We start from the raw sequence: 14,583 nt of genomic DNA, 5'->3' as shown, positions 1-14,583 counted from the left end.
AGTTCCATGTTTCCAATATACACAATACGAATTTCCTCTAAAGTCATGCGTATTTGATAAATTGTAAGATTTGCGAAGATAATGTTAGTTTCAAAATTATAAAAAGTATGAGTATAAAAAAGTGAGAGAAATTTAGAAAATGACAATGTACGCCATTTCATCAACATTATTGTACGTACATTCATTCCGAAGTCACTTGGTTGAACCCCCTAACCCCCATCATTATTAATCCGAGTCTTTACATGAAAATTATCTTCTTTGCTATTGTTTCAAATTTCAGTTATCTTCCACTTCCATTGATTTTTCATCATATTACATTCATCAGAAAATAACTTGTTCATTTCCTTGTTTTTCCAATCTTCCATTCAATAGTTGGTGAATGCTTCCAATACCTTTATAGAATCTACTTGGCAATTACGCTTTCCTCAGTTCTTATCGATGCTTTATATTCAACTTCATGAATTAGCCTTCAGTTCTTGTTATCGCCTTTTTAGTATTGCCACCATCTTCCATGTTAATTCACCGAGAAATCTTTCTTAGTGCAGAAATGTCTGAAATATCAGAATTAATTATAAGTTCAGTCTCATTTTAGAAGTATGCTCAAGCAAACACCTGTAGTTGGGATGAAGTGGCTAAGAAATTTCTTTTGAATGTACTCTCTAGCTATTAGTTTAAAAAAAAAAAAAAAAAAAAAAAAAAAAAGCAACAGCGAAAGGTGAGGATACTTCCTCGCGCAACAGAAAAGTGTCTAATGCTTCTGACCTCTCTGCAACCCAAGGTAAGGAATGCAGCCAGTTAACTGTTGCACCAATATGGATATTTCGTTAGTTGAGAGAGGCAAACGATGTGTTGAAAGAAGTTTTCACACCAGAAGTCACAAGTAATCCACCTGAAAACTTAATACTTAGGACCTAATATTCTCTATATAGAACTTTGACTTCTGGACACGTTAACTGGCCTAAAATGACCAATAATATCGAAGATAGATTTTATATCTGCAGAGAGTAAACTATCATAATCTCCAATGAACTGCTTTGCAAATAGATTTTCGTTATACTAAGGGATGATCTGAACTGTTCATTAACTCTAGTTGTTTCCTTGTCTCTATTTATAAAACTTTTGCAAATATATCTCAGTAAATCTACACCACTTCTTGTGACCCTTTTGTTGTTAAGCTGAATATTCTTCGATTTATACATTGATTCTGGCATATATCTTTTCAATAGAAAAGAAGAATCTTTTAGTACATGTGATACTAAATTTTCAGATTTTCGCATTATTTTCTTTCTAGCAAAATCAAACTATATTGCTTAGGTTATTTTCCCTCACTTTACGTATTTCATTTACTGACTTATTCCCTTTCATATTCTAACAAACATCAGATCTTTTCCATATTTCACATATTTTAGCCATCCCTTAGTGTAATGAAGTATACTGGTTGAGCCAAGTAGTCATCGCTATCGGCAAGTTCTGTGAGAAATTAATCAAGCTTTTTCTTCTCCTTAATCCACTTAATCATATTTACATATGCATACCTCTGCTATTTACTACTATTTTGTAATGTTCTTCCACTATTTGTCATGTATTCAATATGATTGAATATCAATTCCTTTACACTCATTACATTATTCTAAGTCACCACCATTACTGGCACGTCACTTGCTGCAGCTGAAACTTCCATGCTCCCGGTCTTCATGTACGATTTTTGTTTTGATATCGTCCATATAGTAAGTTTTCTTCGCCTCTCTCTCTCTTTCCTGCCACAATAGCCTTTACCACGTCCCTCATGATGCAGTTCCTTCTTAGCTAATGTTCCAACGAGTTTCTCTTCCTCTTGTCAGTAATTCTTCTCTTCCTAAGTCAAACCATCGTTATTTGATCAGCAATAAATTTAACTTTCATCACCTTCTCTTTCAAGCTTTTGATCATAATTATTTCAACCTATGAGGATATTATTATTTTGTCAGAAATAATAACTTACTACTTTTCTATCCAATATCACGCATTGTCGCCAAACCTGTATCATTTTGCTTAATGTATTCTTTCAAATTCTAAATTTTTTTCTTGCTTAAAAGTAAGTTCGAAATTTCTGTTCGATTACTTTGCCTTGTAGTTGCTGCTATTCAGAGATCGGTTAAATGAAATGTTAGTAGGAAGAACATGATAAGTTATGAACTTGCACTACGATGTGTAACTACTGTGTTCCAAGTGTTAAATGACCAAAGATAATGAATACAGAAACGGAAGTTTCTCTGATTACACACCAGTAACAGACCAAAGTGATTCATGCGTGATGGATATACCTGAGCCCCAGAAGGTCCTAGATGTTCGTGTAGAATTGTGCAGGATATCTGAACCTAGAAAATTATAATGTAAATTAGATGTTACTAGATTACGCATTGTGTACTAGATTGAAGCACTGTAAATTGCATCTGATGGACTGTCAACAGTTGAAGAAAACGATATAAAAGAATTTGATCGGAAGAGTCGATATAAATATACTACGGAGGCAACTATGTCACTTTAAACAATAATTTAGTTTACTTTTTACGGCCTTTTACATAAAAAATAATTAACAATAACTTGAATAAACTAAAATATACTAATGATTTTTATTTCAGGTAGTAATTTATTAATTAATTAAGTGGAAATTTTCTTATTGCTGCAAGTAATGTCTAAAGGTAAGGCATATTTTTTTGACCGACTAGTTACTTATATGTATAAAGGGAAATTAAGTAAAATCATACTTTCTATTCATAAAATGAGAAATGTAATCAGGTGCACGCATATTGAGCTGATATTTAAATATGCATTTACTAATATGAAGGCTAATGTATCATGTGCAAGTACAATGTTTTTGATGAATATTTTAATTAAGTATTGAATGTTCATTTTCTCACTATTATTCTGCTCCATATTTCCAAGAGAATATATGGCGTAATAGTGAGCTTACAGTAAGGCCGCTAAATATAAATTTAACATTACTCAGAAGTCTTCGTAAATTCCATATATTGTTGCCAAAATATGCATTTTTCTTACTAATCACACTGGTATTTTCTGAAAACTATGTAAAACATAGTGAGAAATATCCTGTAGATTTAAGTTTATATAAATGAGAATATTTTCCTCCTGAATAAATGGTCCTATTCAGATAAATAAGCATCTGTAGAAAATGGACCTTATTTGTAGAGAATGACAGTGAACCAAGTAAAATGTTCATTTCCATTTTCTTAATTCTATCTTTCCTTTATAAATAATCTGAGCATTTAGTCCTTCTGAAGTTAACTTTTTGCTCATAATTTTAACATTTTAAAAATATAAGTTTTCAAGCTTTTTTTAAAATATATTGAGTGTGGTATTTTGGGCTAAATAAGACAAAATATTAACATTTTATCTAAATTAGGTACATTTTATTTATTAATAAGTATACATACGTAGATACGACGGATAGTCAAAACAGTTTTGGCATTTGTAATACGATCGCAATAGTACAGCCCGTACAGCTTTTACAGTATAGCCCTTAGGTTGTCTAATTATGAAAATTATAAATGTGAACAGGTCATAACACGCAGTGTAGCTGAACAGAAGATTGATCAGTTGGCGCAATGTCACAGTTCGAGTAAAGCGCAAACAAAGTTCATGTGCAAATTAGGGAAATCTGCTTCAGGGACTTGTGATAGCCTTAAAAACAGTTTAGCACCATAGGATTTTTGGCTCTTCTCAGTACTAAAAATATACCTCAAAAGTCTGTAGAAGAGATCAAAACCAATGCGACGGGTGAACTTCGGAAGATGCCGAAAAAGGACTTTCATCGATGTTTCTAGCAATGGCAGAGGCGGTAGAGCAAGTGTCTGTCTTCCGAAGCTGCCTACTTTAAATAAATGTTTACTTATTGTGTGATAATCAAGAGCTACAACAGAATTCCGGGAACTTTTTGATTGAATCTTGTAAATAATTATATATAGGCCTCAAACAGAATTACGAACAGGCCACAAATAAATGAAAAATATACCTAGCACAATCTACGACCATCTTTTGTTACCTAAACAGCCTGTATGTGATGAACTGATATAGGTTCGAATCATTAGTGGGATATATAACGTTTCCCGTAAACCACACTCCAGTTATTTTAGAGATGATAGTAGAGAAAAAGAGTTCACCCACAGTCTTCTAAAACAGAGCACAATGGCTCAGTGATATTGAGATCCGGATATTGTGGAACCCAGGAAATGTACGAAAGTTATGTTCTGTAAACCACTGACTGTCCTAGCATGGACAGAGAACCAACTCTTGAAAGATGCCATCTCCAACAGGAAGCTTGGTTGGACCATGGAGAGAATGTGGTCCCCTAAAATTTGCTCATAAGACTGGACAGTCATCGTACCACACAAGGGTTTAATTGACCATGCAGATAACCACGAAATCTCCGCCCACACTGTCATACATGCTTATTAATTAATCAAGTGGAAATTTTCTTATTGTTGCAAGTAATGTCTAAAGGTAAGGCATTTTTTTTTTTTTTTTTGACCGACTAGTTACTTATATGTTCAAGGTTAACAGAAAATCTCGAGCCTACGTTTCAAACAATGTTCGCCACACGTATACACATCATCTTGTGCAAACAATGTGAATGTTGGTTCACCGGACTACCTTTGCTCTACTGGAGTAGTTTAGTCACATGTCATTTTGTGCTTGGCTATAGCAGACTTGCCATGAATATCCATTGTATGGAATTCCTTGTGCACTATTTTCATGGAAATCGAGGCGGGGATCTGTGACAGTAGACTATAGTCCATTTTGGTGAAAGTTACTTTCTCACTTGTTTTAATACACTTCAGTTTTAATCCACTTTTGCTCCTCTATGACAATACTGTCTTTCCACCACTTATGTTTCGCAGACATGGTTGTCCCAATTAATTGTGCTGGCTTACATGACATTGGAGAAGTGGCTGACACTTGCCATTTTTGTCACACATGCTTCCACTAACTGGCCGCTTTCGAAAGTGTTAAGGTATAATTCGAACATACTACCGTCGCATCACAACACAAGGTTTAACAGTACTGATATCGGGTGTGCAAGATTCACATCATACATGGACAACAAAACACGTTGTCAACCATAACATGTACAATAACGACTAAAATTTACATGTGATCTCAGACTACTGTTCACATTCTATCTATATGTACTCTCATGTCCGAAATGATTGTCGCATATCTATAACTTTTCTTTTACGGATATAATTTGATAATGATTTTGCAGGGTACTTTTAATACTGTGTGTATAATCGGGAAATGTATACTTGTGGTAAATTTAATTAGGAAAAGAATTAGAAATACGAAAATTAGAATGAATAAAACAAAATGTTGCTAAATGGACAAGAAAGTTTTATTTTCGTTTTATTGTTATTTACTGCTCTTTTGACATGAAATTTGCCACATACATGTCTTCGTCGATTATACGCATTATAGGAAATACCGGGAGAATTCGTTATCGAATTATATTCCTACACAACATATTTATAGACATGCGACAATAATTTCGGACATGAGTAACCAGGAAAAATGGTCTACCCTGTATACTATACAAGGTGGACACCTTATCTTGAAATGCACTTATAACTTTAATGCCGCTAAAATTTTATACCATGCAAATATTGAAAGGGGAACGCTGTTATATTCTGATACCCAGGGCTGAATTAACTCATCTGGAGGCCAAGGGCTAGAAAAAATATGTGGCCCCTGCTGACTTAACCTAATACATTTCTGTGAAAGTACAGTAGGAAAGTCAAGGGAATATGTTTCATATTTTTGGTCATTTCATGATTATTTTTTAGATAGTCAGTTGAGATTTTGATCAGAGTGGAGGCCCTTGTCCACCTGGAGGCCCGGGCTATAGCCCCCTAAGCCCCTCCCTTAATCCAGCCCTGCTGATACCACAAGATCAAGTGTTACCAACCCAACAAAATTGTATTTTTTGAAAAGGCACTACTATATATATATATATATATATATATATATATATATATATTCAAATATTCATGTTAAATAAAAACTTATAATGTTGCAAACTAAGGGCGCTACAGTATCACAAACATCACTGTATTCATGATACCACGGATTTCGAATGAGTAAGAACGAAGATACAAAGAATTCAAAATTGGACCTTTTTTCAAAACCCTTTAGTTTGAAAAAACTGCTTACATAAATACCTCATCTAATACCAATAGGTGGTTTTCGATAGATGGGACGATCAGAATATCTTTCACAACAATTCTGTACCTTTACAGATGATTAATAAAGTTTGAAACACAGCTTAAACTTTTGTAATTTCGAGAACTTGTAATCACACGTAGTAGAAAGGATTGTTGTAATGTTATTAAAGCTAAGTAAATCAAAATTGATATATGTAAGTTGTTCCCACTAACACGCCATTTTAAGGAATAAATCAAATTTAACCATGCTTTTCATATCTCCGGAATGGTTTGGGTATCGAATTACTCTGTACTATATGTTTTTTTTTTTTTTTTTAAATAACTCACATTAAACCATGGTCCTTTCGTGCATTCATTTCACACATCAATGCGTAGTATGTGACTAAGAATTCCAGATCCCCGATTTATACACATAGGCCTACATAATATATTCTACTTACTTGTAAGTCCGAATGAAGTAATGTCATCTTGGGGAACTCCGCTGATGTATTTTTCAAATAATGTGTTTATATCGCCGATTTCGTTGAGCTCTTGAATAAAATTCAGTGGTATCTAAAAGAAAAGAAAATTACATTAATCAACTCCACTAACAGAACTGTACGAAAGAATAAAGCTATAATTGAACACGAAGTTTCAACTTTTCATATAAGAGCTCTAAAAATTTGATATGAATAGTGATAGTGAGATTGATTGCTTATACCGCAGAAAATATTGTCTTAATAGAAATTTTTAGTAATTGATTATATTCACCTTAATGTGTCACCAATGGCTGCAGTGTTCCAAGTAAAAAAAGCTGAGGCGGTATGTTTTAATACGATTTTGATTCGACATATCGGTTATCTAAATGTTCAAGTGAGAGTATGTTGCCTAAAAGATTGAATTTCTATTTACATAATGACTAAAAACCATGGGAGAAGTTCTATGTAGTTAAGGGGGGAGGGACAATGAGAGACTTTGATCCCCATGAATAACTCTGAAAAAAGTAATTAAAACCCCCTTATGTTGTATTATAGAGAATTATACACAAAAATGCTCAAAACCTGCCTCAAAACCTCAATTTTTTATATTAATAATTTGCTGCGGGAAAACTCCCGGACCCAACACTCGACTGAGGAATATTCCAAATCCCCGGAAGATCCGTCCCCACAGTAGAAACCCCTTAATCTGCCCATGCTCAAAACACATTTATATGCATGAAGGCAAGAAGACACACTTAAATAAGAAACAAACAATTCAATATGACACATCAACATATAAACTAGATTAACTTCTTTGAAGTGGAAGAAAAAAAAAAGAAAGAAAAAAATCCTGATCCTATTCTTATCTCTTAATCTTCCAAGTATGAATACCAATTCCGTATAATTGGTGAAAACAACTAACAGCTCACTATATATTCATAACTTCCTATCTACGTCCTTACAAAAGTACTTGCTCGAAAATGTCTAGGGTATTTGGCTCATATCAAAGAATATTAAATGAAATTTCGAGAAATTAGATAGGAGATTAATCGTTTATTTACAAATATAATACTCTAATTAAAAGGTAGAGTACTAACTTTATCTCAGGACGCCACTCCGCCCTATATCTCAGGACGCCACTCTCTATCTTCCTTCTTACCCTTCTCCAATAACTAATGGAGAAAGGAAGTATTTTAATCTAAACTCTAGAAATCCTAATTTCCTTATTAATCAAATTTACTCTCTATTATAGCAGGGACCTGTGGAAATACGGTTTACAGAATTCAGTTTCTCCTGGACCGTACTCCTTGCTTTTAAAGACGGGACCTTGACTCAAAGGTCACTGTCTGGCCTAAACCTGTCTCTGGGACTCCAAGTTAAGTCCACAAAAGGATTCTATCTAGCTTAAGCATATAATTAAATAGGATAGGTTTGGTATTAGGGATAGGATTGTCAGCCTTTACTCACGGCTCTAAATTTCCTTACACTCAAGGAAATAAAGGAATTTGGTTAATTACTCACTCCAACACTCTCTTAAATGAAAGTTGCAGTGAGGAAAATCTCTAATCTCTTACAGCACCTAAATATGCTATAATTACATAAGCAGGGATCGAACCCAAACGCATTTGGATTTCAAAATAAATGTTCCTCCTCCACTAGGACGGAACCAAAACCTCGAGTCTATACGTGCGTCACTCACCTCCGCCATAGACCCTTAGGAAGCTTATATACTCCCATTCTAAACAAGCAATAGTAATCCAATAGCCTCTGTTATAGGCGTAGGATTAAGCATCTAAAAATAACTTATTTCCTAACTCCCTATCATTTTGAATATCCTATCTAACGGCCAAAGCTCAATTGCTTAAGCGGGCGTCTGTAATGTAGTAGAATCACTATTCTTTCTACATACAGTATCTAACTAGATGGGACTCTCTCCAAACTACACTATTCACTTCCAGTGCAGCGGACTGGCTGGCCAAGATCCTACATTCAGGAATCCTCAAAACGCACAGCAGCGAAGATAGGGGAGGCAGCCTTTTTATACGTTTTGACCTGCTAAAAAAAATAGCAACAAAAATTCTTTAGAAAGTTTTTTAGCTCCAACTACTCGAAATGGAAAATTCCCAGTAAGGGAGACTGAAATACAATGGATTTAGCAGCTAGCCTCCTCGACAGGCTTCTAAAAGAAAAAGTTAGCATGGAAAAAGCAACGATAGAACTAGCTAAACTGTAAATAATATGGTTAATTCTTAAATAATAGGGGATGATGCTCTAATATATATATACATAAATATACAGCATAAATTGATTAAATATTTCCTTACTCTAATAATAATAAAATAAGTGAATAAATATCTATATATATAAAAGAGAACGTACAAATCCTTTGTCCGCTCATCACGCTAATACGGTTGAACCAATTTCTTTTATTTTTGGGGGGTTATTAGGATTTGGACCCTAGATGGTTTTTATCATATCACTTTAATTTTCAATTACCAGTGTCTTGAGATAATTGACCATTCAGGTGTCCATTACGTACAAATCCTTTGTTAGTTCATCATAGGTATAAAAATAAACGTATTTATATGCAACCCGCATGACCGTGTCACTCGGCGGGTTAACATAAATGACAGGCGTTATAATGGTTTTTATCATATCACTTGAAAGCGAAAAAGTAAAAATTATCTAAGTAACAAAGTTTATTGCGTTCGGGGGTGACCGCAGCGAAGCGGGGCGGGTTAACATAAATGACAGGCGATATAATGTTAACATTTACTGCAATCTTCTATGGTTTTTATCATATCACTTGAAAGCGAAAAAGTAAAAATTATCTAAGTAACAAAGTTTATTGCGTTCCGGGGTGACCGCAGCGAAGCGGGGTGAACGCTGCTAGTATACCAATAAATTAATATACTCCAGGCCTGGATTTCTAACTTATAACTAAACACAATTATTAAATAGAGCAATATTTAAATTATATCATTTAGATTTGAATATAATATCAGCAAGGTCGCAAGACGTACCTTGCAGAAGATACCTCATTTTAAAAACAAAAAGTAGGTAAAAGATAAAAATTTCGCTGCTGTCAAGTTAGAAGTCAGTGGCTCAGTGGTAGAGCGTTCATCTCCGGTGCTTGTGGTCCCTGGTTCGATCCCAGCTCGCGCCGTGTGGACTTTGTGGTGGACAAACACCGTGCTCGTGAGTTTTCTCGGGGTTCTCCCGTTTCCTCCCACTTTCTTCATTCCACCATTTCACTCATTTCTCATAGTCATCGTCTGCTTTAGCCTAACCGGCACAATCGTGGGACATAAAACTCAAAGATTTTCAAACCATCGCTTACATTTATAAAAATTTGCTAGTTTGCCCAATGGAAAGCAGTTTTCAATATTTATATATATATATATATATATATATATATATATATATATATATATATATATATATATATATATATCAAGTTCTTAATCCGAGTATGGGTTTGTTATATTATGTTGTTTCGCTTTTTAGGAAAAGAGATAATCTGTTGATAAGAAAAAAAAATACTATAGCACTTGTTTGTAATTATCTAAGTATTATCTCCAGAAAATTAGCTTATGCATGTATGTGTGTACGAATAAGCTTAGCAAGGGGTTGGTTGTGGAGATTAGAATCCACTATTACACTATCAATAGGAAGAATAGTATTTCTTACTCCACTTTTAAAGTTACTTTGATCGCAAAGAATCAAACAAAATATTAAGAGAGCCAAAGAGATTCCATTTTTAAGTGTGACCATTAGTGACTACCATTAGTGTTTTTTTTTTGTTTTTTTAAACAAGGAGTGTCTTTTTAATAATGAAAAATATATTGTCCCTGGCAGGTTGCTTGCCGGTGGCTTGTTAAAAGTGAAAAAAAAATGTTAAATCATATCAACGACTGAAGCTACACGCTTGTCTTTCTTCGATAGTTACCGACTGATTTTGAAAGTCACAATGTTGTAGGCCTACTCTAACAGCATAAACTCGGAAGGAAACTTTCCAACTGAATGATACGAACAATTATTCCCAATGTCTTGAACATGAAACGTGGGTTGCACGGATAACGCTTAAAGTGGGCTGAACTGTACTGGAATTTCCTTCCGGCAAATTAGTGTTTGGTCGGAACTCAGTTCTTCAGTCTCTTAACAACATTTGAACATTTCTTTTAGATAATAATAACTAACTCTATGGCCTATGGAACCCGAAGGTTCAATGCCGCGTTTACAAAATATTTCCACTAACTTCTGTCCTTAGCCAACTGGATCCAGTTTCTACTCTGTACTCTTATTTCTGCAAGACCCATCTTAATATTGTCTTCCCATCTACGCCTAGGTCTTCCTAGTGGTCTTCTTCCAATTGGGTTTTCAGTTAAAATTATGAAAGCGTTTCTAATTTCTTCCATTCTGGCTACATGGCCTGCCCACCTGAGCCTTCTACACTCAATGACCCTAACAATGTTAGGTGAGCGGTATAAACTATGCAATTCCTCGTTATGAATTTCCTCCAATCCCCATTTTCATCTCTCTTTGGTCCGAATACTACTACTACTACTACTACTACTACTACTACTAATAATAATAATAATAATAATAATAATAATAATAATAATAATAATAATAATAATAATAATAGTAGTAGTAGTAGTAGTAGGGTCTAATAATAATAAAAGTAAAGATTAAGTACATGACGAAACACCTTTACTAGTGTATAGCAGACTGCGACTAATGTCACTTATGCTCAGCCTACTATCATCCGTGCTTCCAGTTTTGGCACCTGCATACATAATACGTTAGTTATCTAGCCACTAACTCCCCCTGTGTACATCTGCTTATCGACCAGTATCGAGCACAGTCGTTGTAAAGAGTTCAAAGCGATAAGATGGCCCTACACCCACACTTAAGTTCAACACGCAGTGGGAGGAGGATTATGTCGAAGAAGGCGGTATAGCCAAATGTTTAGTGTGGTTTAAAACATTACACGGATTTAAAAAGTTCAACTTTCAACGTCACTACAATACTTATCACGTGGAGCAATACGGGGAACTTGAGGGACATCTTCGCAAAGAAGAATTGCAGAAGTTGAAAGAGGAAAAGGAAGACGGGGAGAGAACGTATGAAGCCTCTGTGCGGGTGATTTACAAAATTGCGTTGCATATTGCGAGATTGTTGCGCTCTTTCACAGACGGACACCTAATAAAGGAGTGTATAGTAATATCAGCAGAAGACATATACAGCAGTTCGAATCGGTTCCACTTTCCCGACAAACTATTACGCGACGCGTAGAACATCTTGCAGATGTTTTGAATCAGCTATCGAAACTTTCGAAAACGTTTATTGCATTTTCCCTGGCGCTCGACGAAAGTACGGATGTTACAGATACTGCGCAGCTTGCTATCTTTATTCGTGGTGTACATAGTGATCTGGAGATTCGAGAGGAACTGTTGCACATAGTACCTATGAAGGGCACCACAACGGGCGCTGACATTCTTGCGTCTGTTGAAGAAAGTGTCGAAAATACAGGCCTTGCGTGGAATGCACTGGTTTCTGTTGCGACCGATGGGGCACCTGCTATGGTTGGGAAGCAAGCAGGGTTCGTGGCGCGACTAAAACAAAAACTGCAAGAGCTTGGGGTGTCGCATGATATCAGGGGAATTCATTGTATGCTGCATCAGGAACAGTTGTGTGCAAAGAGTGTAACAATGAATGATGTCATGAACGTTGTAATTCGTACCACCAGCTACCTCAGAAAACATGGACTGAGACACCGCCAATTTAAATCCTTCCTCGAAGACCTAAATAATGCATACGGAGACATACCTTATTATACTGAGGTGCGCTGGCTGAGCCGTGGGAACTTGTTAAACCAGTTCTTTCAGTTACTAAACGACATGGATATGTTTCTCGATATGAACGATCATTCCGTGCCAGAACTGAAAGACGACCAATGGAGATGCAACCTTGCGTTTTTGGCAGACATAACTACTCATCTCAATGCTCTTAACCTCTCATTGCAGCTGCTAATTACAAATATGTGCGATCGCATCGAAGCGTTCAAAATGAAGCTATCCCTTTGGGCGCATCAATTTGAAAACAAGATTTTGGTTCACTTTCCCAGCTTAGGCACCTTACAAGAGTCCGGTAAACTTCTTGACTTGACTCATTACCGCAGTTTGCTGCTTAGCCTTAAGGACGAGTTTGAAACCAGATTTCAGGACATAACATGTTTGGAGGTGAGCTTCAGGGTATTTGCCACCCCATTCTCTACAAACATTTAAGACGCTCCTTCTGATGTTCAGTTGGAACTTGTAGACTTAGTGTGCGACAGGGAATTTAAAGAGAAATTTCACCAGAAAAGCAATTTACAAGAGTTCTATAGGAATTTCCCTCGATGTAGATTTCCGCGACTGCATAGCAGTGTTGGGCAAATTTCAATTGAATTAACAATTAACAATTAATCTGTAAATTTAATTGTTAATTGCAATTAACAATTGAAATAAGTAATGGTTAATTGTTAATTGCAGTTGGCCATTGAAAAAGGAGAATCAATTGCAATTGATCAATTGATTGAAAGTAATTGTAGTGGAAAGTAATTGCAATTGAATTCTGTAATTCAATTGCAATTGAAATTAATTGGCAATTGATTCAATTGCAATTGATTTCCACAGCAATTACTTTCAATTGATTGATCAATTGCAATTGATTTTCACTGATTAATTTTCAACACTGTAGTTCAGAGAGGGTGTGGGGCAATGAAAACTTTAGCCACGGCCAAATTATTTCACCACCCATCGCGACCCACTCTGACCCATCACCCACCTTGAACCACTCTCACCCACTGTGACCCACAGACCCACCAAAACCCATTGTCATAAACTCTGACCCATGATTCACGCCCTCTTCTCTATTGACTAAAGAGTTTAAACTTGTAATAAAACAAGCCTATAAAATTATCACTCATCGGAGTTTGAATTTCTACGGTCAATCGCTCAAGCACCGCACTAATACAATAACGGCGAATCTGATCTTTCTAATATAAATAAAATAGAGTTTGTTCGTGTGTCTGTCTGTCTATCTTTGTGCGGCCTGTGGAAGAGACGAGTGGACCGAAACTTTTCAAAATTTGGTCACGGGTAGCTTGGTCTAGGCTCCAGACCAAGGCGGAGAGTTTTTTTTAATTCCTTACTAGGGGGTCTCCAGGGGACGTTTACCGGGACCGGCCTGGGGACCAGAAAAGTCGACCGAGAGTTACCAAATATTGGTCAAAGATACCTTGGTCCAGGTCCCACACCAAGGCAAAGCGTTTTCAACAAAATTCGAACCAGGGGGTCTCAGGGGGGCGTTTACCGGGACATGTAAAAGTAGAACGATATCAGTGTCGATTTCATAGTTTCCGCGGTCGCTGAGATCAATGGTGAAACTCCGATCGCATTAACTTCCAAATTCACCGTATTCGGCTGTGGGCCGTGGGTCAACGGGAAGGGGATACCGAAACGTAAAAGTAATCCAAAATTACCGATATTAGTGTCAAATCCATGGTTTTCGCGGTTGCTCATATCAATGGCGACACTACCATTAGCGATGACTTTCAAATTCATCCACCGTTGTATGCGGGCCTTGGGTCACCAGAGGGGGGGATTCCGAGACATGTAAAAATAATCGAAAATGACTGATGTCAAATCCATAGTTTTCGGGATAGCTGAGCTCAATGGTGAAACTCAAGACCGCGTTTACTTTCATATTTAGCCCCCATCAGCTAAGAAAGGGGGCATTATAAAGGGGATCACGAGACATGTAAAAATAATCCACAATGACCGATGTCAAATCCGTAGTTTTCGCGGTGGCTGAGATCAATGATGATACTTTCATTAGCGATGATTTTCAAATTTAGCCACCAT

The 14,583-nt window shown here is 36.1% G+C and overlaps 1 protein-coding gene and 1 pseudogene across 1 annotated transcript in view; one reads left to right on the top strand and one right to left on the bottom strand.

Moving 5' to 3' along the window:
* Window positions 1–12,137, bottom strand: part of LOC145669982 (uncharacterized) — a 106,962-nt gene extending 94,825 nt beyond the window's left edge. Inside the window, exons 1-3 of the mRNA XM_081738323.1 lie at window positions 12,054–12,137; window positions 6,656–6,767; window positions 2,304–2,357 (exon numbers count right to left, since the gene is read on the bottom strand). Of these exons, the coding sequence (XP_081594449.1) occupies window positions 2,304–2,357; window positions 6,656–6,767; window positions 12,054–12,137 (250 nt within the window). The remainder of the gene's footprint in view (window positions 1–2,303; window positions 2,358–6,655; window positions 6,768–12,053) is intronic.
* Window positions 12,138–12,144: 7 nt separating this feature from the next.
* On the top strand, window positions 12,145–12,963 carry LOC145669981 (general transcription factor II-I repeat domain-containing protein 2A pseudogene; annotated as a pseudogene).
* Window positions 12,964–14,583: the final 1,620 nt, after the last annotated feature.

This window comes from Thermobia domestica, chromosome 14 (genome assembly GCF_964235325.1).
Source record: "Thermobia domestica chromosome 14, izTheDome1.hap1.1, whole genome shotgun sequence".
In the NCBI taxonomy this organism is placed as follows: domain Eukaryota; kingdom Metazoa; phylum Arthropoda; class Insecta; order Zygentoma; family Lepismatidae; genus Thermobia; species Thermobia domestica.
Note: the sequence above shows the minus strand (reverse complement) of the source record. Positions and strands in the feature narration are given on the sequence as shown.